Source organism: Canis lupus, chromosome 6 (assembly GCF_011100685.1).
Source record: "Canis lupus familiaris isolate Mischka breed German Shepherd chromosome 6, alternate assembly UU_Cfam_GSD_1.0, whole genome shotgun sequence".
Classification (NCBI taxonomy): Eukaryota; Metazoa; Chordata; class Mammalia; order Carnivora; family Canidae; genus Canis; species Canis lupus.
Genome location: NC_049227.1, coordinates 37,949,392 through 37,971,672, shown reverse-complemented (window position 1 = coordinate 37,971,672; position 22,281 = coordinate 37,949,392). Strand labels below are relative to the sequence as shown.

General features: G+C 55.2%; 2 protein-coding genes and 1 long non-coding RNA gene across 3 annotated transcripts in view; 1 reads left to right on the top strand and 2 right to left on the bottom strand.

The window, feature by feature from the left end:
- NLRC3 (NLR family CARD domain containing 3) overlaps window positions 1-1,685 on the bottom strand; it is a 40,079-nt gene extending 38,394 nt beyond the window's left edge. Inside the window, exon 1 of the mRNA XM_038540573.1 lies at window positions 873-1,685. The gene's annotated coding sequence lies outside the window, so the exon portion shown is untranslated. The remainder of the gene's footprint in view (window positions 1-872) is intronic.
- A 1,603-nt stretch (window positions 1,686-3,288) lies between these two features.
- SLX4 (SLX4 structure-specific endonuclease subunit) lies at window positions 3,289-21,563 on the bottom strand. Its single transcript, XM_038540572.1, has 14 exons — window positions 21,193-21,563; window positions 19,563-19,787; window positions 17,710-17,887; window positions 16,558-16,770; window positions 14,326-14,531; window positions 13,905-14,227; window positions 13,099-13,336; window positions 12,649-12,734; window positions 11,692-11,838; window positions 10,944-11,113; window positions 7,815-9,988; window positions 5,746-5,845; window positions 4,801-5,208; window positions 3,289-4,347 (listed from the first exon to the last, which is right to left on the bottom strand). The coding sequence occupies exons 1-14, from the start codon at window positions 21,530-21,532 to the stop codon at window positions 3,954-3,956; spliced, it is 5,202 nt and encodes a 1,733-aa protein (XP_038396500.1). The 5' UTR covers window positions 21,533-21,563; the 3' UTR covers window positions 3,289-3,953.
- On the top strand, window positions 7,056-20,480 carry LOC111096317. Its single transcript, XR_005360935.1, has 2 exons — window positions 7,056-11,619; window positions 20,206-20,480. It is a non-coding gene; the product is annotated as an uncharacterized LOC111096317 (long non-coding RNA).
- Window positions 21,564-22,281: the final 718 nt, after the last annotated feature.

The following is a 22,281-nucleotide window of genomic DNA, read 5'->3' as shown; positions in this document are numbered from 1 at the left end:
CCTGCCCTCATCCCACCTCCCAGCACCATGGGTATGGACTACTTGAAACCCAGTCGCCTTTTCCAGAGGTGGGAGGAAGTGGTACCTTTGCTGCAGGACATGGCCCTCCTGCCATTGCCCTGGGACAGAGGAGGGGCACCCAGCCTGCACCCCCATCTATGATGGCCAAGAGTGAGCCCCCACCTCGGGGAAAGCATGAGCCCATTGAGGAGACCCAGAGGAGCCCTGGGAACCCAGGAGCTTGGCCATAGGGGAGGACCCCATGGCCAGCAGCCACCCCCAGCCCAGCTCAGTGGCACCTCTTCTGAGAAGGCCTCTGGTTACTGTCTCTCTCAGAATGATGAGCCTCATTTCCACCCAAAGATGTGGCTGGAAGAGATCCCTCGGGGCTGCTCACCCAACATGGGGGTGGCGTTCGTGGAGCTGACACTGGTGCTGGGCCCCAGCCTGATTGTACCACCTCCCCTGGCCCTCAGGACCCTGGGGCAGGTCTGGTGGTGTCACCCCCATCCTACAGGTGGAGAGGGGTACCAGGAGTGGAGCTCAGGTCTGCTGATCTCAAGTCTCACCCCTGGGCTGCCCTGTTCGGCCTCATGTCTGCCTGCCTGCAGCACTTTCTGTTTACTTCCTGCTCTTCCCTGCCCATCACTGGTACCTGGGGAGCTGGGCTTTGTCCCCTTGGCCCGTCGTGGGCTGTCCGTGGGCATATGTTTCTTCCACGTGGTGAACTAGTCCTGCTCAGCAGCTCCAGCACCACAGGGACACCTGCTCAGCACCACCCAGCCACTGCCCCCTAGAGCAGCTCGGCCTTGAAAGTCACTGATGCAGTCTCTTCTTCCTCCGCCATCTGTGCTGAGGCAGCCTGGACTCACCTTAATTCCCGGACCTCGTCGCCTTAGGGATGCCGAGACTGGGGGGCTGGGGATGCTCCATCCTGGCACTCCCAGGCTCAGCCCTGCTCCAGTGGACGGAGCCAGTTGCGTGGTGGTGGGGACGTCGTGGGAGCCTCAGTGGTCGGAGAGCTGGGCCCCGAGCCCTCGGGATCTGTGTGCAAGGCAGGAGCAAGGCCCAGTCGGGAGGGTGGGGAGGCGCTGGCTGTGCAGGGCAGCGCGGTTGCGGCCCGCCAGCTCCTGCAGTCCCCCAAGCCCACCGCTGTCACGGCAGCTGGGCTCTTCACCTCTTCCTGTGCTGGGCTCCACCTCAACCCTCCTTCCTGTCTCATTTCAAAAGCCAACAGCTTCTCAGACAAATCAATGATCTGCGGCTGCCCAGATCAGCTCTTTTCACTGCTCTGTAAGTCAGAGAGGCAGGGGGTGCTGCCAAGATCTGGATTTGAGGACCCCTGTGGACGTCATGCTCGGGAGAGAGGTCCAGCCAAGGCCGTAGAGGAAAACAGTCTCACCACCAGCAGACCTTTGTTGTTCGGGGGTTAGCTGCAGGGACGTTCAGTGACTTGCCCAAGGCTACATAGTAGGAAGCTGGCCCTGCTGTATCTGGAGCAGAGTCCCCCTGCTTCCAGGCTGGCACTCTATTGTGGCTGTGGTCCTCATCATCCTGCCTACTCCCCCTTGCTTTCCTCCCTCCAGCACCCAGCAGGCACCTGCGACCCAGCTGTACCCCACAGGTGCTCCCCAGAGGCAGGCCAGCTGTACCCTGAAACAGCAGGGTGTGGCAGTTCACTCAGACCCAGAGGTGGGCCTCAGCACGGGGGTGGCACTGAGTGCAAAGGGGGGAGGGGGAAGGCATGCCCAGAGTGGACAGCAGGAGAAACATTACAGTACAGGAAGAGTACGGGACATGGGAGGGACATGTGACAGGGAGGGAGCCTTGGAGAGAAGCAGGGGACGAGGTGGGAGCCGAGCGGTGGGTGCCTCAATTCTCCTAAGCAAGCCACCTGGGAGCCGTGGATGGTTGTAGAGCAGGAGGGTGGTGGGTTCAGATGAGGCAGCAGCTTGTGGATAAAGGGAGGTGGGAGGGGCTGTGTGCTCCTGTCAGCCTAGTCTCAGGAGCGGTGTGCATGTGATGGGGGGCAAGGAGGCGGAGACGGAGGCGGCAGGTTAGAGGTGCACCAGGCAACAACACCCTTCTGTGCCCCCCCATCCCGGAGATGCATGGGGTCGCCCTCGAGGAGCCCGCTGAGGCTCCTCCCTGGAGCTGGCGCAGTGCTCACTGGGCCTGAGGTGCTGGGAGGGCGTCTGAAACCAGGCCGCCCACAGGATGTTGGAAGCCGCAGGGGCCTGGTGGGTATCCGTCACATGAAAGAGGCCGAGAGGCCCGTTCTGCCCCCTGCACAGCTGGGGCGTCCTGAGCATGGGAGGAAACCCTCCTCCGTGGGAGTCTCGGCGCCTGGGCCACAGCTCTGCCCTCTGCCTCACGGGCCGCGGCCGGGCAGGGCTGCCCATGGCTCCGAGCTCCGCGCGCCTGTGTGTGTGTGGGGGGGTGTCTCTCACGGATGTGCCCCCCGTCGGGGCTTTCTGTCCTCCCATAGCCGAGGCAGCCCGAGGCTTCCTGCTCGCCAGAGCTCCACCTGGGCCGGGCCCTCCTTGGCCTGAGTGACCAGGGCCGGGCCAGCCACAGGCAGGGGCAGGCCTGGGAGGTGGCGACATAGCGCCGCAAAGCAGGAGTGTCGTGCAGCTCACCAGGCCGGGCAGAGCTTCTGGAAGGGAGCGTCTGTCCACCCCACGGCCAGGCCCTCCTCCAGCCTGCAGCAGGTGCTGGGACAGGGCAGCACTGCCACGCCGCTTCCTTCTCGGCCGTGAGCTGGGCCTCAGGGTGTAGTTGCCCAGCCGGGAGGCCCGGCTTCTGGGAGAAGCCCGGACGCTGCCAGGTCTTGGCTGGGGCAGTTTCTTCACTGCGGTGCTGGTTTTAGCCCCCCGCCTGCCTCTCGCCTGGGCTGGGGCGCTGGCCAGGCCCCTTCGGACCCCCGCTGGCCCCTGGGGGCATGGCGCAGACCTGGCCTGGCAAGGCCCTTGGCCACCAGGGCTCGCTTCCCCCCACCCTTCCCTGGCCTGTGGCTTTTCACCTGTTTTACCGCCTCCGCCAACATCATACCAACCTGCGGCAGGTATGCCTGCGAGGGCTGAGGGTGCCCAGCGTGCCCAGAGCTGCTTGTCCAGTGAAGCCAGGTAAGGACTCCCAGTGGCCTCCCACCTCCCAAGGGCCTGGGTCACCCCTTGCAGTGAAAGGCAAGCACAAAAGCCTCCTGCAGAGAGGGCTCTGGGGGCAGTGCAGGCGCTGTGGGAGGGGGCTCACGGCCAGCTGCCCTCCTTGGCACCCAGAAGACACTTGTAAAGCCTTCCTGTTTTTATTGCACATCATATAAAATGGACTGCACTGTATTTAAAACAGACGGGACATTCACAAGGATGTAGAGACACAAACTTTTTCTCCTCCCTGGTCGTCTCGCACCCCACGCCGCCCCTGAGGCTGGAGACAGCCTTACCACACACCAGCAAAGCCGGTTAACAAACAACATGCGTATTCTGGGCCCTTCAGAGCTGTGCTGGGCCCTCCTGCTATGCCCAGTTTGGAGACTGCTGGTGACAATGACAGATGTCTGGGCAGGAAGGCTGGGCCAGCGGAGCACCTGAGGCAGCGAGAGGCTGGTGGACACCTGGTGTGCTGGTGGAGGCTGAGATTATGGCCCGAGTGCTGGGAAGGAGGATGGAGCAGGGCCCCGCTGGCCCCGGACAGCCATCTCAGGACGAGGACACCTTGGCCACCTGGTGGCCGCCCACAGCCCTTCTCAAGCACCCAGGGGCTTGGCGGGGGTTAAAGGGAGACAAACGTGGGTGCTGACTGAGGTGCTAAGCTCCGAACACTATTCCAGGAAATGGAGTTGGGGACAGCTGCCCTAGCTTGGTGCTATGGCCCCTTTCACTGCGGGTGGAGGTGGTCCCCAGGTCCAGAGACGCCCACGGCAGCCTGGCTTGCTGCCGGGGGGCTGCAGACCCTCACAGGCTGCTCACGGCCAGGGGTGGGGAGGGGCGGACCAGCCTGTTGGCTCTGCCCCTCTTCTTCTTGGCTGCAGGCTGCCGCCTCTTCCTCTCGAGCTTCTCCTTCCGGGCCACAGCAGTGGTGAAGGTGATGCAGTGGGCATCCAGGAAGTCCAGCAGCTTCCCGGTGGCCACACGGATGCCCTGCTGCTTCAGCTCGGCCTGCAGCTCTGACAGCTCGAAGGGCTGGTACAGCAGGACCTTGCGGTAGAGGGCCGGCCTGGAGCGGATGTAGTGCCTCACAGCCTCCTCCGTGGCTGCTGCATGCACGGCTGTCTGGGATGCACTCTCCTCCTCTTCACCTTCCTCATCCTCTGCAGACTCAAAGGCCACTCCAAACTCACAGGAAGAACTGAAAAGAACCAGACAAAAACATTCTGTGACACTCCTCTCCAGCACCCTGAGACCAGGAGACCCTTTGGTTTCTGTGTCCCCTGTGGAGCCTGACACCCGGCATGGACGGCCTCGGGGGGCGAGGTATGCAGGAAGCTCCAGGCTGCTGTGTCCTTGGTATGCCAGCTGCCAGCCTGAGCAGGATCTGACCCTCGGCCACAGTCGACTACCGCAGCCAGCCCCCCTCCCAAGAGCATCCGGTGGGGTGAGCACATGGTGCTCCAGGTGCTCCAACGGTCTCCTCAGGAGGCTCACAGGGGACTGCCCTGAGCCCCACTGGGTTTTCCTTGGGTTAAATCCAGAAGGCAATGGGCTTTCTCAACGTCGGCATCAGGCCTGGCTTATGCCAACTCATGGATCCCATGGTCAGGGGACCTATGACACCACTGACCCCATCCTCCCATCTTGTTACCTTTGTGAGCTAAAGGAGCTGTCACTGCTGTCCACGGAGGAGGCCACTGATTCCTGGGACACAGGGAGCTGGGTGTCACCATCAGGATCTGGAGACTCCTCCTTTGCCTGTGACAGGTTCATCGGAGGGATGCTTCCACCAGGCTGCTGCTTTTGATTTCGGGGGCCCTTGGTCTTAGTGGACCCCTTGGACCTTTGGAGAAGAGGCCCAGAAGTGGCCCCGAGCTGGGCACGGCCAGCAGCCCTGGAGGTCCTGCTGGTGTGGGTCTGGCTGCACGGAGCCTCTGGGAGCACTTGTGAGGACTGGCTCTCATTCTCAGAGTCTGACTCCAGAGTCTGGTGAGTATACTGGAATATCTCCTTCAGTTTTAGGACCATCTGGCGTTTGGGTAGAGGGCGGACCCCAAACCTGAAATGGGGAAACAGCACAGAGCAGTTATCAGCAAATTAAATAATGACTTTGTGGAACTGAAATCTTAAATGCCTAACTTTTGTGAGCTTTCAGGGGTGTCTATTCTGCATACAACTGAGCTTACTCTGAAGAATATTCCAGAAAAGCCGTTCCCAGGTTTAGCGATGGTGGTAGTGATAACAGCCCTGGTGCCCAAGGTGATGAGCAGTATTGATTGGGATGTGACAGTTTTGATGGTTTTTTAAAAAATCAGATCTTCTTATTCAGGCTCTTAAGGCCAGGGCCCCGTCTCCATCCACATGGCACATGGAGACCTATCAGCTCATGGGGACCTGGAGTCCCATCTCTTAGCTCCTCAGGGAACTGGAGGTTTGGGGAACAGTGTGGGGAAAGACAGCAGTTGCACACGCTCCCATCCCCCAGGGGCTCCTGCTGCCAGAGCCCCACGGCGGGTCCTTCAGCTCCTGGCCTCAGCCAGGATGGACACATGGGAGGGAGTGGACCACCTGTGGGCAAGTTTTCAGGACCACTTACCTATCCAGTTCTTTCTTCAGTACCGGGGTCTCCATGATGGAGTACCTTGGCATTGGGGTGATGGGCACTTTCGGGGGCAAGTTCTTCCGATGAGCACCTTCTAGGTAGAAAAGAAACATGTTTCAGCACGAGGGACCTGGATTTACCTCTTCTGAGCTCAGCAGTATCACCAAGAAAAATACTGCGTTTGAACAAAGCCCAGCCACCGTTCTGCTCCATGAGAGCGGTACCTCCACCGCCCCTTCACCGAGACTCCCGAACTGTCTTCCCATTGGAAGGCATCACACGTGGTTAGGGCCACAGCCTTGTGCAGTGCTGATGCTGTGGAACAGGGCAGAAGCAGATAGATTCATGACTGTTGGGGGCTCAGGAGGAGGGGCACCGAGTGACTGCTAATGGGCAGGGGAAAACATTCTGGGATTAGCTGTGATGGTTGCCCAATACTACTAAGGTAATAAAAAACACTGAACTGTATGGTTTGGTGGTTTTGTGGCTACCATCTGTCACCATGCGCTGCTGTGATACCAACGACTGTAGTCGCCGTGCTGCTCCTTCATTTCCGTGATGGACTCCCCACCCCCCCATTGCAGGACAGTGTCCATGTACTAAAAACCACTGAATGGTGTATTTTAAAGGGTGAATTTTATGGTATGTGAATAATAGCTCAACAAGGCTGTTATTTTAAAAAAAGGAATCAATACTTTAAAGACAAATGAAACAACTCAGGAATATATAGAGTTCGGTTCTTATCCTTTTTAGGAGGATGGAGCCCTCTGAGACTCCAATGAGAATAGGCTTTCTCCCGAATAAAGCACAGAACTCTTTATATAATTTGCGAAAATCTGTCACCTCCTGGAAGCCCACCTCAAATTCAGACCAAGGTCCCTGGTCTCACAGCACCACCTGGGAACTGGTTAGAAATCCAAATTCTTGGTCTCTACTCTGGAGAGGCGCCTGGCCACGTGTGTTGCACAAAGCTCTCCAGGCAGTTCTGATCCCCATTCAAGGCTGGGAGTGCTGGTCAGTCATGCCCAGCTGGTTTTGAATTTGGGGAGGAAATCAAACACCAGGATGCAGGCAGATCCTCTGCCTACAGTCCGCTTCCCTGCGACCAGTCACAGCTTCGTGGCGCCCTGCCCCTTCCCAGCTTTCCCAGGGGCTGCCTGGCAGGGGCTGACACAGGGGCTCTGATAGTCTCTTATAATGACATGAGCTGGGAAAGTGCACCCTCCATGGGCTTGGGGGTGGCAGATGAGGCAGGGCCGAGGCTCACACAGCAGACGCTTCACACTCACCCCACTGGCTGCTGTTTTAATTGAGAAGAAAATTCACATAAAATTTTAAAGTGAACAATTCAGAGGCACTTAGTATACATTCACAATGCAAGCACCACCTCTAGCTCCAAAGCATTTTCATTGTCTCCTAAGGCAGTTCTATACCCAGCACCCTCCTCATTCTCCCCTGATCCCTGCTCCTGGCAACTTCTCACCCACTTTGTCTCCACAGACTGGCTCACCCTGGACATTCCCTATAAACACAGTGACACGCTGTGGTCCTTTGTGCCTCTCTGAGCATCGTGTGTTCAAGGTTCACCCAGGAGCTAACACCTGTTTTACAGCTGACGATCCTCCACCATATGTATGGACCACATTTTCTTTATCCGTTTGTCAGCTGATGGACTTGTGGCTACTGTGAGGACTGCTGCTGCGAAGTCTGTGTAAGGGATCAGTCCTGATTTCCCCTCCTCTGGATGAGCTCCCTGGGGTGGGACTGCTGGGCCGTAATGGCAGCGCTCCGTGTAACCCTGTGAGGAACCACACTTGCCCGATTTTAAGGTGTTTGCCGTGGCCTCTCAGAAGCACTGTCCACAGCTGGGGGTTTTTAGCAAGGGCCCAGGCAAGCCATGGGATCCAGGCAGGTTTAGGAACTGGTTAAGCAACATGTCTGATGGCAAGCCTGTTCTCCCTCTGCAGGGGAGGGTGGGGAGGGGGCTCGCCACAGCCCTGCCACCCCCTCCAGCCCCTTAGCATAAAACGGCCTAACAGACAACCACCCTCCCCGCTACTCACTTGGCGTCTCCAACCCTTCTGATTTCTGAGCAGCAGCAGCATCACTCAGTGTCTGGGCGGGAGGAAGGAGCTCTGAAGACTTCTGTTCCTCTCCATCCCAATTGTCCCACAGAGCTGAGTTCAAAAAGCTTGGCCTGCTGCTCGACGGCACGCTGGCCCGAGGGGACCTCTCTCGGGACTTTCTCTGGCTAGTGCAGCTCCCTCGGGCAGGGGGGGTGCCCAGGAGGGCCGGAGAGCTGCAGCCACTGCTGTCTGGAGCCTCCCCTGCCTTACTGCCCGGACTGCTGGTGCTCAGGGGGCCTGTCTGCTCAAGGTTCAAGCGGTCAATGGGAATGGGTGACAGGGGCTCCACATGCCAATGACACTCGTCCACCGGAATTGGAGGGTCGCTGTCCGGCAGGGGGCTGCTGTTGGCCTGACAGGAGGCCACCTCCTTCTCGTCCTCGCTGTCCTCCACCTCCACGACTTCACTTGTGATGACCTGACTCGGTGGGCTGGGCCCTGGCGGCGAACACCTGTGGGGCTGCCCAGTGAAATCGGCCAGATGGGAGATGGGACAGGGAGCCGGAGAGCAGCGCTGGGGGTGCGCAGGGTGGGGCCTGGCAGGGCTCCTGCTGTCGGGGCTGCCTGCACTGACGGAGACCAGGCCTGAGGACGACACGGGGGGCGTGATGACGGAACACTGGCTTGCAGCTTCGGGCACACCCCTATTTTCTAATGGGGTCCAGCGCTTGACCTCAGCCGGCTGATCCACTGGAGCCCGGGACCTGAGGCCTGTTATCTGGGTCTGTGAAGAAGAGTCACGCCTTCTGCTGGCCAGTGGGGTGGCAGGCACGAACCATGACATATCCGTGGTGCTGTCCCCCTCAGGGCCACTGTCAGGGTCACACGGCAGCTGAGGGGTCCCTCTGCTCCCCACAGAGCCCCGGTTCCCTGACAGCCTCCCATCCCCGCACGGCAGTGAAGCCTCTCCTCTAGCTGGACTTTGGAAAGGTTCCTGATCTGCATCAACGTCAATCACAGAAAACAGCTCAGAAGGCTTGGGGCTAACTTCTAGAACTTTCCTTTCTTCCAAGGGACCATTAAAAACTGACTTTATTTTGGTTTGTTCTAGCTCCAGCTCTTCATCTGAATCCAATAAAAGGATAATCTCATCTTCTTTGTTCTTGCTGGATGGAGTATTTTGAGATCTGGAGCTCAAACAGCTAGGTTTTGACTGGGTTAGGTCGATGGAAGGAGATTTTTCTGGGGAGATCAGAATCCCTTTATTTCTGCATTCCAACAGGGAACTATGTTCTTCGCCCTTCTGGACACCTGGATCTTTAAATAATGTGAGGAGGCTCCTGCCCCTCCTCTGCTTCAATGGTGAGTCCTGGGAGGCCGCCCTGGAAGCTCTGCCTTGTGACTGGGGCACTGGCAAGGGTGACTCACCCCTGAGACTCTGGCCCCGAGGGGGCTGTGACAGGGGCGGGTGCCATGGGGGTGCCTGCTGGTGAGTGGGGATACAGGGGCTCTCCGTCCCCTTTCCCGAGATGGTGTCATTGTCTTCCTGGAGATGGCTCATTATCTGGGATGGTCCAGGGCATCTTCTGGGAGTTGATGAAAACATCCGGGCCTCAGGAGCATCAGCTGAGTGCCAGAAAGCACCTTCCTTTCTCCCTGGCCCGCAGCCTCCAGAAGGGCGAGGGGAGCTGGAACGACCCAGCGCTCCCTCCGGGGAGCCTGCTTTCTCTCCCGCGCCCTGGCCCTTGAGCAGCAGGGGCGTGGACTGTCTTGCGCTCTTCCTTTTGGCTGGGGCCTCTTCTCTTCCGCTAACCTGGTCACTTCCTAAGATCTGCACGGACACTGGACCATCCTCCCCGAATGGGTCAGTTTTTTCCTTGATCTCTGGAGCCCCTTCCCCCCGGAGCAGCTCTCGCTGAGTGGCTGCAAATTCATAAATTTCTTCCATTTCTGCCTCATTCACTTTTTCTCTGTCTTCTTCACAACCCTCAGGTTTCATCAAAGCCTCTGCTTCTTCCTCTTCACCTGTCCACATGGACCTCAAGAGTTCTTGGAAGTTCTCCGCGCGGCTTTCACAATCCTTGTCTTCCTTCTCCTTCCACGGTGTGTCCTCTGAATCTGTCATGTCAGGTGCTTGTTCGCACAGAAGAACAAGCTCACTAACACCAAACCTGCAAGAGGAAATGCCACGCATCACTACCCTGCAGACGCGGTGGTTGGGCACCCCAGCGTAGGTGAGGACCGTCGGTCCTGACCCCTTCCCTGCTCTCGAGCAGACGGGCCGTGCTCTCAGCCAGCAACACCCCAGCACCTTGAGCTTGAAAAGAGACTCCCGGACCTTTAAGGCAGGGCTCACTGACTCTACTGCCCAAAGGGGCACATCGGGCTGAGCTGAAGACAAGAGAATGGTGCTGCTGCAAGGAGAGCATGCTGCCTTGAAAGGCACTTGAGGCTCTGTGACTGACGCAAACCACAGAGACCAGACCTGTCCCCATCAGCCCGGCCCAATGGGCATGCCAGCCTGCAGCCTCCTTGAAGGCTCCCTGGTCTGACTGCTACATCAGGACCCCAGAGGCTGAGCTCATCCCTTCCCAGGAGAGCACCCAAGGTTATGCCAGGGCCTTGGGCGAATATGGCTTCATCCCAGGGGCCCTCAACCTTGTCAGGAGACAGAACACCTTGTCTGTGGAGCCACCTGCCACCTCTCCTGACGCTGTGCGGATGAGAGGGATACATGCTAACCCATGGCAGTTGCACTAGACACTCTACCCACTTCTGTTTTCTGGGACGTGGGACAGAATAGCCCCCACTGAGCTTCTATGGCTGAACAACGGAAGAGAGGCAGCGTCTGGGGGCAGCTGAGCTGAGGGCCACCCTCTCATCACACCCTCTCATCACAGGGAGCTAAAAGCCACATGACACGGCAGAGGCTGTCCTCAATCCGTGCTGGGCTCTCCTGCCAGTGTCCGCTCCGGCCAGACTGCCAGTCACCATGTCCCAGGCCGAGTCACTGGGGTTAACAGGGCAGGAAGGACGCAGGCCTGACCCTCCTGTGAACCGCCAACCTGCTGATCCTCAGCAGCTAACGTGAGATGCTGTGAAGGTAAATGGCAAAGACACTCGGACCTGTGGGCCAGAGCGCTCAGGTCGGGGGCCAGCTGGGGAGGCACGCCGGGGTCCGCGGTATAGAGGTAGTGCAGGAGCGCATGGATGGCCTCGGTGCTCACGTCACTCAGCAGCACACGCTGACTCCTCAGATCGCCATCCTCCACAGCGAAGAAGCCTTCACTGTTCACCTGAGAATGAAATAAAACATGGGTGTGATATGGGGCAACACAGAGGGCCCAGGAGGCTCTGTATGTCCCAGCACCGGCACTGGCCAGGTCCCACCAGCCTGCTGGTCAGGAACTCTGCGGTCAGGCCCTCAAACTTCTGTTTGCAAAATCAGACTGTGAAAGACATTCAAACACCCCATTAGTTCCCTCTTGACAGACACATCAGAGGCACTAGAACTTTCTGGTGGAGACCAGCAGCTGGCTTCTGGATTGCCGCAGCACAACATTCAAATCAGATGCATGTCAGTACAGGTCAGCACAGAAAGATCTGTCTGCAGCTCAGCCTTCAAGAGGTCGATGACAACCTCATAATTACAGAAATAGAAGAAAAGGGAACCGTTCTACAGAAAATGGATTTTGATTCAGTCGAGAAATCTGATGTTCCCCAATCCTCCACTCATCTCCTCGGACCACCACCTCACCTGGAATCTGTCTCCCCACTGCCGCAAGTGTAACAGAGGAGGGAGGTGGGTGCACGCGTGGGGGGTGCACAGGGGTGTGGGGGAGGCATGGAAAGAAGGAGCATGGGCCGTACTCACATACTGCATGAGAAGGGGGCACCGGGCATAAAGCACGAACTTGTGTGCGTAGAGCACCTCTCCGCTGTCCGTCTGAAGCTGGATATCGCTCAGGTGTGGGTTATTGACCATGGCCCTGAAGTCCGCCAGCAGCAAACCGAGGGTGAGCTGGAAGGAGGGTGCACACTGGCTCAAGCAAGCTCCCCAACTTCAGGAGCGCCTTGAGCTCCTGTGCACAGGGCTCCCATGCTGGCTCCCACCTCCCGCTGCCCTGAGGCTCTCTGCGGTGCAAAACAGCACCATGCTAGCTTCTTTCCCAAATTCTCCATTATGCCCAGTCCCCTGGCCTCACGTGGGGTAGGGACGAGCAAGTGGAGGCACAATGGCCGCAGTGAGGCCACAGCTGGGCCAAGCATGGTGCACACAGGGCCGAGCACTTCACAAGCACCGTGTGCAGCCCCGATGCGTCAGGCAGGGACGCTGAGCCCATGATGTTCGGGTACCCGGCTGAGAGGAGTCTCGGTCCCCCTCTGACTACCTGCCACAGTCGCCAGGTAGACCGTGATGAGGTAATGTAGCTGATGCCACTACACTAACAGGATGAAAGCCCGACTTCCAGCATGTAAAGCGTTAGTTGGAGGCCACCCAGGGACCTGCACATCAGAGAGGCAGTCCGTCCTGAGCGAATGAGTGAAACTTTGGGGCCACCTCCCAGAGCAATGGGGATCCCTGCCGGCTCTCAGGACCAAACAGGCTCCAAGGGCTTGGCTGAGGTACCCTCAGAATTCAATGACAGAGGGACAAAGCCTCATGGCAGAGCCCTTGAGGGGGATAGGAGGCTCCCACGGGCTCTCGGCTGGTTTCGGTCAAGGGCTGTCTCTGGGGCCAGCAGACTCGTGTGCGGCTCTGGAGGCTGACTGTAAGCGGACTGTGCAAAGCACAGGACCACAAGTGGGGAGCAGGTGCCCCGGTGCTTACTGAAGCCTGGCCGCCCCCCTCCAGGTGCTTCTCAGGTGGCAGGACAAACCCAGTCGGTGGAAGGCCAGTGGACGACACATCCATCCCTGAAAAGAGGATTCAGGTTATCAAAAGAACAATCACCTCCTGGCAACGTCAATCTCTGGGAAACGCCAGTAGGTGTCAGCTGGCCTACCCCAAAGGCTCCCTGAAGATGCTTTTTACCTGATTACTGGCTCTGAAAAGGGCTCTGTCCTTGCTTAAAGTTGGAGAAAATTGTGAAGGACTCACCTGTACGACATCCAAAGCACTTACAGAGACTGTGTTCTCCCCGTTATTTGGGGACAAGCCAGGAGACCTCAGATTGGAGCAGCTGTCCCCACACCACAAGGACTAACTGGTCCCACCACAGCCATAGGGAGGAAGGGTGGGAGGGCAGGGCCAGCCCTGGCAAACCATTTGGGTTCTCACCTGCGGCCACTCCTGAGCTGGCCAAGCCCCCACTGCAGGGCCACGGGGTGGCATTCAGCCCCTCTCCTGCCAGGTCCACAAGGTCCTGCAGGGCCTGGTGCTCTCTCTGGCTGGCAGAGGGTGATGGGTTCTGGGGGCCACAGCCCACAGGCTGGGCACTGTGGCGAGGTGGTGTTCGCACACCCAGCTCTGGCTGGTCAAGCAGCACAGGTGGCAGCGTGGAGTCCTGGGCAAGACCCTGAAAGAAGTCAGGAAGCCAAGTAACCCTGTGGCCACTACAGCAGCCACCAAACAGAGGGGTCCTGAGAATGCCGGCCACACCCAGAGCAACCCTGGGAAGCTTTTCTCCCATCACCGTCTACCAGCAGGCTTCTCTGTCACAGTGAAGGCCATGCCTGTTGCAGCTACATGTACAGTCTCTGAGGGTCCTGTCCCCCTAATGTTATCTAAATGGCCTCAAGCACATAGTGACTCCAGGCCCACCTGCATCAGGGTTGTCTGGCTCCTGGGCCCCACCCCAGGCACGGGGACAACTCCTCAGATTCCAGTATGCCAGCCCCCTGGGGGTGGGGCCCTGGACTGCATTTCAAACAAACTCTCCGGGAACAGGATACATTCGGGAACCAGGGGTCCTCCCATTCTCCCCAGGAGAGCCATCAGTTGCCATACAGACAAACACGCTACAGCCGGCACACCTGACTTCCTATCCTTCCTTCCTTTTTGGACTTTCTGTTGATGACCCGTCCTGCTGTCTTGGCTGCCAGCCTCTCCCCAGAGCCCACCGTGCACCCAGAGGGGGGACACACCTCGGCAGGGGCAGACCGCTGGGGCACCAGGGGAGGGACCAGGCTTGTGGTGTAGAAGGCTTCCAGAGCCCAGGCTCCAGTCAGGGCACTGCCCTCCCACAAAAAGTTCTTCTTCCCTCCAGGCGGCTGCAGACTCTGGCCAGCCTTTTCCAGCTCCCCCTGTAGGATCCTGCTCGCAGGAAGTGGCGGTGTGCTGGACAGCTCCATCTCCTCCGCAAAGAGCTGGGCCACCCGGTCTTCGGTCTGCCTCCCTGTGGTCTCCGGGTCTTGGAGTAACAACAGGGGAGGGCAGGCAGGTGCTTTCCTCTTGCGACTCTTCTTTTCTGGGGTGAACGGAAGCACAGGGTCAGTGACAGAGCTGCCCCACACCCTGAGGCCCAGCAGGAGTGGTGAGGCTGTGCCAGCCTGGCGCCGCACCTACCTGCCCCCAGTCTTATCCTCTCGGAGAAAGCGCTTTCCAGTCTCAGCACGGGGGGCACGGCCTCCTGCTCCATCTCGGACCGGGACAGAGCCATGGCCACCAGCAAGTCTTCAGATGGCACCTCGGGCTCGTTGACCTTCCGCTTCTTCTGCAGCTCCTTCCTATTGGTGGCTCCCTTCCGCTTCAAACCTCCGTGATTGCTGAAGCTTAAAAAGCAGCCAAACAGAAAGGTTAGTGAGGCCAGGGTGTGAGCACTTCCTGTGCCAGGAACATCCCTGCTGGACCAGAGAGGCCCAGACCCCATCTCCTCTGCATTGGGAAGAGAAAAGGGATAAACACAGACCCATTAAACAGAGGCATCAATGGCTCTGGGAGTTCACTGTGCTCATCCTGTTGCCTCATGTTAAGGTCACATGATCCTGGGCCAAGTTCAGTGCGCCCCAGAGAGGGGAGGTCTGGTCCTTCCATGTGACACTACCCTGCTGAGTTCCTGGCAGGTGTATCAAGCTCTGAGTGGTACCTGCACACTCCAGGTGTGGCCAAACCCTTTGGTGGAGTCAGCTTCCTGGATTCCACCAACTTCTGCTCATCAATCCTTCAGGTGCCCCTCAGGCAGTCCTGGCCACACTAGCCATGACAGGATCCCTTTCCTCCTGCAGGGCCTGTAGGCATCGCCTCTGCCCCAGGCCCGAAGGAAAGGCTTCCCAGCTTCCACTACCAACATGGTCAGCCAGCCTGGAGGTCAGTGTATAGCAGCAGCTCATTTGACTTGGAGATTGTCTTAAAGGATTTTCCAGCTGGAGAACCTAGACCACCTGGTGAACCCCAACAGACTGAGCAAGAAATAGGAGGGCAAAGGCGAGAGAGAAATTTGGAGCTCAACCCAGCTGTCAGAATGCTACGAAAAGCACCCTTTATAGAAGCTCATGCTTTCTCCTGGGCCAGGGGTGGCTCAAGAATCTCAGGCATCACCTTGGAAGATCTGAGCAACTCCTAATTCTGTTCCAGTTCCTGGGAACCCCACAGGTTCCCTTCTCCTCCCAGAAGGCAAGGGGTTGTCCCAGCATCTGACTACTCCAGAGTTCCATATACCCCAGGCTTGGCCTTTGGCAGAGGAGGCTCGAAGCCTTGGTGAGGGTATCCATTTGCTATAGTTTTTCTACTTTATCAACCTTCTAGAAGGACCCACACACATCTTGTTTCTCTTCTCAAAGGTTGTTTTTTTTTTAAGATTCTATCCATTTATTCATGAGAGACACAGAGAGAAAGGCAGAGACACAGGCAGAGTGAGAAGCAGGCTCCTCATAGGGATCTCGATGTATGACTCGATTCCAGGACCCTGGGATCGTGCCCTGAGCTAAAGGCACTCAACCCCTGAGCTACCCAGGTGTCCCTTCTCAGAGGTATTTAAAAAGCAGATATATTTCATCTGAGTAGGTGGTTTCCATCCAGTCCTCGCAGAAGGCAAGTGACGGCTTACGTAATGTCTGTGCTAGGGCCTTAAGGCTTCCGATTCTGAGATGCTAGTGTTGATGTGCTACGATATGGACAGGCTCACCAGCTAAGAACCCACCTGTGTCCACCCCAGTCTCACCATGGGCCTGGCTCAGATGCCCACAACCTGTGTGCAAGGCAGTGGGCAGGACAAACAGGGCCACCACTCTTGGCCTTCCCTTTGCTCTTGAAGTCCCAAACCTACAGAAGTGCAGAGCCTACACTGGTTCCTGTAACGCGGCATCCACAGCACCACGGGCAGTAGGGAGGGGAGCTGAGCTGCTTATGTGCCTGTGGTTTGCACCAGCTAGGAGCAAGGCCTCCTATTGTAACACGTAAGCATTTAGTTCATGCACGTTTAAAAAAAAAAAAAAGGCCTGTGCTTCTGTCTCACCAACTGTGTGAACTCACTGAGTCTTCTTCACCAAATGGTAGGAGACTCGGGCTGCACGGAGGTGGAAGCTGTGGCACACCACATGTGAATGGACACAATCAGGTGTGTTACCAGATTCCTCCCTCCTCCAGACGACACCTGCGTGGACCATTTCAAGGCCTTCGAGGGTACAGAATCTGTCTCCTCCTCAGTCCTGGTGGAGACTCTGCCGGATTTCCTCCTCACATCTCATTTCCAGAATCAAGGAGGGTTCTCAGGCTCTACTGTTCTCTAATAATACAAAAGGCTTTAAAAAGAAACAATCCAAGTATTTCTTTGATTTTCCTCCTTTTCCTCTGACTCACCTTGATGCCTGTGTGCTACAGGCCCCGTCAGGCTGAGCTGTCTGCAGCCGCACGGCCTGGAGCAGGAGCTGGGGGCCGACGTCCATCTTCACTGCACACTGTTTCAAGTGGCTGATTCTGCTCTTTGGGGTGAGAAAGGGTTTGCCACAAATTGGGCATTCGGGGATCCGAGGTATGGAGGGTGTCAGTGCCTTTTCAGCCTCATCCAAGCACCTGGAGGAAGACAGTAAACATAAGAGAACCTTCTCCCCAGTAACGTGCATCCACGTCAGCATAGACAGGCCGTGGGCCCAGCCTGTCCTGCCATAGCCCACTCCTCCACATAGCCTGCAGTCAGCTTCTAATGCTAAATTTAGGTATCTGCTGGCTGAAGTGAGCAAGGACATGGCAAACAGTGGCAATGTGTACCCTAAGGAAGTGAGAACAGATACTCTAACATGAGAAACACGTGGTCACAGCAGCTCTATTTACAAAATCCAAAAGTCAGAGACAATCTATACAGATGAACAAGACGTGGTCTGTCCATATGACAAGATATTATTCAGCTGTAAAAAGGAATGAGATTCCAATCCGTGCTCCAACCTGAACTTGAAAGCACTACGCTGAGGGAAGGAAGCCAGACACAAAAGGCTACATCTTACGTGACTCCGCTTACGTCCCCAACGGACAAGTCCGCGGAGACAGTATATTAGCCCCTGCGAGGGGATGGCAGTGGGGGAATGAACAGTGAGCGCTAATGGGGACAGGGTCTCTTTTTGGGGGTAATGAAAATATTCTAAAACTTATTGTGGTAACGGTTGCACAATTCTGTGAATATAATAAATAAAAGCCATTGAATTGTTAACTTTAAAAAGATGACCTGGGACGCCTGGGGGGCTCAGTGGCTGAGCATCCACCTTCGGCCCAGGCCATAACCCTGGGTCCAGGATCGAGTCCCGCATCAGGTCCGCACAGGGAGCCCGCTTCTCCCTCTGCCTGGGTCTCGACCTCTCTGTGTTTTGTGAATAAATAACATCTTTAAAAAATAAATAAAAGGATGAGCTGCATAATATGGGAATCGCAGCTCAATAAAGCTGTCCAATGAAATGGCAGGGCTAGGTTGAGGCCTATGCAGAGGTGCTCTGGTCACGGCCGCCCAGTCTGTCTTCCTACCGGTTCACGTGCTGCTCCCTTCGCGTCACATTCATGGCCGAGAGGTTCTTGTGGCAGATCTGGCAGAAGAACAGCCCTGCCTCCTCCAGGCTGCCCTCTGGTGTGGCTGTGGCTGCTCCGTGGGGCCCAAGGCCCTGCTGCAGGGTGCTCTCCAGCACGAGGAGCCCGTAGCCCGGCCCTGGGGGGAGAGGGAGGGGAGTGAGGGCTGGGCCCTGCTGCCCACGCTCCTGCAGCACCAGGCGGACACGCGGCCACCGTCACCCAGCACCGGGCAGCCGCCCGTGAGGCCTCCCGTTGCGCGCTGCTCCCAGGCCCCGTGAGGTGGCAGCGCCTCGGCCACTGTCACAACCAGGCCCTGGCGGACGCACCGTTCCTGTCCCCTCCTGCTTGAGCCTCCACCCATTCCATGGAGCACAGGCTTCCCCTGCAAAGCTCAGCCTTTCCTACTGCTATGACCTTTTGCTAGAGAGGCCCTTGGCACTCACAGACGCGGAAACCTTCCGAAGTCCCCAGTTCTTGAATATTCCTGTGGCCTATCTTCCCACCGAAGCCAGAAAAGCATCGCACCTCATTTTGGTGCCTTATTTTTTTCTCAACAAAGAAATGGTTTCTCTGTCTCGAGCCCTGAGCATTACTGGGAATGCTTTGAAGGTTGATGCAAACAACCGAGTCACACGCAGGGCAAGTGCTGAGCTCGTGTCCTAGCTGAGCAACTCCAACGCACCCCGGTGGAGTCACAGGGGGTGATGCAATGGTGGATGTCCCCTCTGCCCGTGTGAACCTTAGAGGTAGCCTGAGAATCCTCAGTGCTCCCAGGGTGAACTCTGCAAACCCACTACCAGGAGACTATGTGTTTGTAGCTGCAGGTCCATCGATACAGTTTCTTCCTAGTTATTTCTTTTCTGTGTATTTTCACCAGAGAGGAGGGCTCACATTGTTCTGGGGGGAAAGAACAGAACCAGGGGTATGACGTGCCTCCTGGGGTGGTGGAGGGTGCACTGCATGGCACCTGCATGGCACCTGCACGCTTGGTGCCTGCTGCCTTCACCCAAGGCCCCCCAGACCTCTGGTTTACTCACACGTAATATACCACAGGGCTACAGGAAGTGGTTATGTGACACTATGAGGAAACAATCAAACAAATCTAAAAGTGGGAAATTTAAAAAGACAATTGTCCTGGACTCTTCCAAAAGTTGGTATCATGGAAAAAAAAAAAAAAAAAACAGGACAAGGGGACTGTTCTAGAATCTAGACTTTAAAAGACTACTGAACTATAGCAGATGCAGTGTGTGGGACTTATGGTTCTGACCAATCCTTGTTCAGAAAAAAAAAGAAACCATCTATAAGGCTGTCTTTGGGACAAGTGGGGAGATTTTAATATGAACTGGACACCAGGCAGTATTATGGAATCAAGTGTGACAACAGCACTGTGATCATGTAGGAGATGTATGAGGGAGAAGCATCATGACATCTAGAACTTACTTTGAAATGGTATAGAAGAATCAGATATACTTAGGAGAAATAAAAAATACATGCCAAAATGTTAATAATTGTTAAATACAGATTGAGGGCATGGGGGTTCATTGTAATATTTTTTTTTTTTACCTTTCTGTATGGGAAAAATATCATAATAAAAAGTCAAAATAAGAGGAAGAGGTCCTTTGTCAAAGAAGCTAAATGCGAAATGACCCAAGGGACCCTTCATTCTCTGGCTAATACAATGAAGTGGCCAAGGTACGGTGCCAGCCAGAGCACCCACCCCGACCACGCAACTCAAGAATGCGGGTTCCTTCCTGCCCCTCTTTCTCCAGGGTTCAAACTTATCCTTTGAATATATAAAACTCCCATCATACCATGCCCTGCTGTCATCTCCTCTGGAGGGCCCCGTGGGGTGTTTTCTTCAAGCGTCGCCTCCAGGGAGCACCTTTCTGAAGCATGCTGCAAACGCTCAGGGTCTGCCCTTTTGAACTGCTGCATTCGCTGTACAACCAACTCTGCCGTCCGGGCTTTGGAGGGACTTGGCGCTGTCACTGTCAGACAGGAAGGAGGGGGCTGGGAGTTGCTGTCCGGAGCAGCCTCTGGCAAGGAGGAAAATATTCACAGTCATCTGTTCTAGATGGAGAAACAAGGACTCTTCCCCCAGATACAGGTTGAACCCAAGTTTCAAGGGGTTGTTTACCAACTAGTTTAGGTTTAACTCTCAACAGTGAATAGGACCAACTATTGGTAACTTCACCATTGGAGGTAATATAAATAGACCTGTCATAAATATCTATGACAGAGGGGCACAGCAGTGACTCCTAATGAGCACAGGGTTTATTTTTGGAGTGATAAGAATGTTCTAAAATTAGCTAGTGATAGTGATTACACAATTCTGTGACTACACTAAAACCAGTGAACTGTCCACTTTAAAAAGGTGCATTTTATAGAATGTGAATTCTTTCTATGAAGCTGTTATTAAAGAAATATTAATGACAAACATTTTTATCTTCCTAGGTCAGAAGTCCTCCTGTAACGCAGGGTCCACAGATGGCCTCTGGCGGGGATTCATGAAGCCCTGGCAGTTTTATGCCAGTTTCACAGGTGTGTGGGGGTGTGGTCTTCTGGGGAATCATGTGTAACTTTCACTGCTCCCAAAGAGGCATGAAGGACCAATGACATTTCAGTAACACTACTGAAGCCTTACAACAGTCTCTGTGAGCTAAGTTTTTACCACTACTCCACTGAGACAGCACGTTGACCACACTAATAAAAAATACCATTTAAGATCAGGAAGTGAAGGTGAGAAACATTTAGAAATAGAACCCAGGAGCCCAAAGATCCTATGCAAGGTTGGTTCTCAGTTCTGCTTGAAGAAGTCATGGTAAACATACGGTTCAGTACACCAAGGGCAGCAGGGTAAGAAACCCGCTTCAAACGAACAAAGAAAAAAGAAAAGAACAAAGGTGTTTAGAGGAGAAAGGAAGGACCTGGAGATTCTTCGGGGATTGAGACCTCTCTGGCAGCTTCCTACCGCCTTCTGAGCAGCCTTACCCAACTGGCCTGCACCACCATGACTTACCCACTCTGGACTGAATTCAAGAAAATGAGAGAAGCAGCATTAGTTTTGGTGTTCACATAACTTGCATCAACTACATAATGTAAACATTAATTGGAACTTCTAAAAGAGCAGAGGGCCCCAAACATAATCATGTAGAATATTCACGCAGGGGTTAAATTTTTTATGACCATTGTTTAAAACAGGAGTTGGCAAACTATGGTCCTCAGGCAGGCTGCCTGACTTTGTTAATGAAGTTTTGTTGAAACACAGCCCTTTCATTTGCTTACATATTGTCTAGGGAGTTGAGAAGCTGCAACAAAGACTGGGGCTGCAGAGCCAAAATAATTTACTCTCTGGCTCTTTTCAAAAAGTTTTCGGACCCCTGCTTAAAAACAGTACCACCACCTCTGCAAACATCCTGGCAGTGGTTCTGGCACAGTTACCTGTCTGGGTGGTCTGTGCACCCTTCTGGAGTGGAGTGGAGGCAAGCACACTTCCCTCTCCATTCTTGGGGGGAGCTGGTTCACTCTCCTGCTGCTTGGGGGCCCCTTGCTCTTTAGTCCTTGGGGCCTGGCTGCCAGACCAAGTTTTCTTCTCCCTCGGGCCTGGAAGGGTTTTGCCCCTGGTCCCAGTTGGTTTGGTCCTTTTCGGTTTGCTTATCTGAGTGCTGTTTGAGGCCTTTTGTCCCTTTCTTTCACCCAACACTTCCTTGCTGACATTCTTTTTCACCCTTTGGAGAAAGCTGGCACAGAGTTCCTTAAAATCATCATCTGACTCATCCATCCTCTGACCAGCTTTAAGGCTTGCGGGTGGTCTTCTGAGGTGTGAGGTCTATCTGGGGGGCCGAGAATGAGCCTAGCAGGGCCTCATTCAGACCTGCAGCTCCATTAAGGCTCCTCTTAGCTTCTCACTAGGACACCTGGAGAATTTGCACAACTGAGCAAAAAGTAATGCTTTTCCCTTCATAAGGATTCAAAATGTCTTTGTTCAGATTGAGTCCCTGTTAAAACAGCACGTTCAAAGTTCACATCTGAGAGCTTTTGTGGTCCAACAGATGCCTCTGAGATAGAATACATATGAACTCCATGCTCGGGTGATTCTCCAAGATCTCCATAATGGTAAAGCACATTGGTTTATTTAATGTCACATCTGTGAAAAATCAAAAACATCTAAATGTTATTAGACAGACACTGCATTCTATGCCATTTCTTCCAGGAAGGTACAAGAGGATGTGGAGTATGGGCAAAGTCCTCAGAATAACAATACCTGTGTCAAATACTCAGGTACAGCCTGGTTGACAACAAACTCATGGGGAGTTTATCACAACACAACACAAGAGGAAGGATCTAGTAACCCATCAAGGAACATGAGCATCTTGGAAGAGTATTGTTTTTACTGAAATCTGGTGAATGAGTCCCATGAAGGGCAGTCACCACAGAAACAAGATGATGGCCAAATGCAGAAAAAGTGCAGGGCCGGGGGAGAGGGTGGCCAATGGAGAGAATATGCCCTTGGATACTTGGGAAGAAATG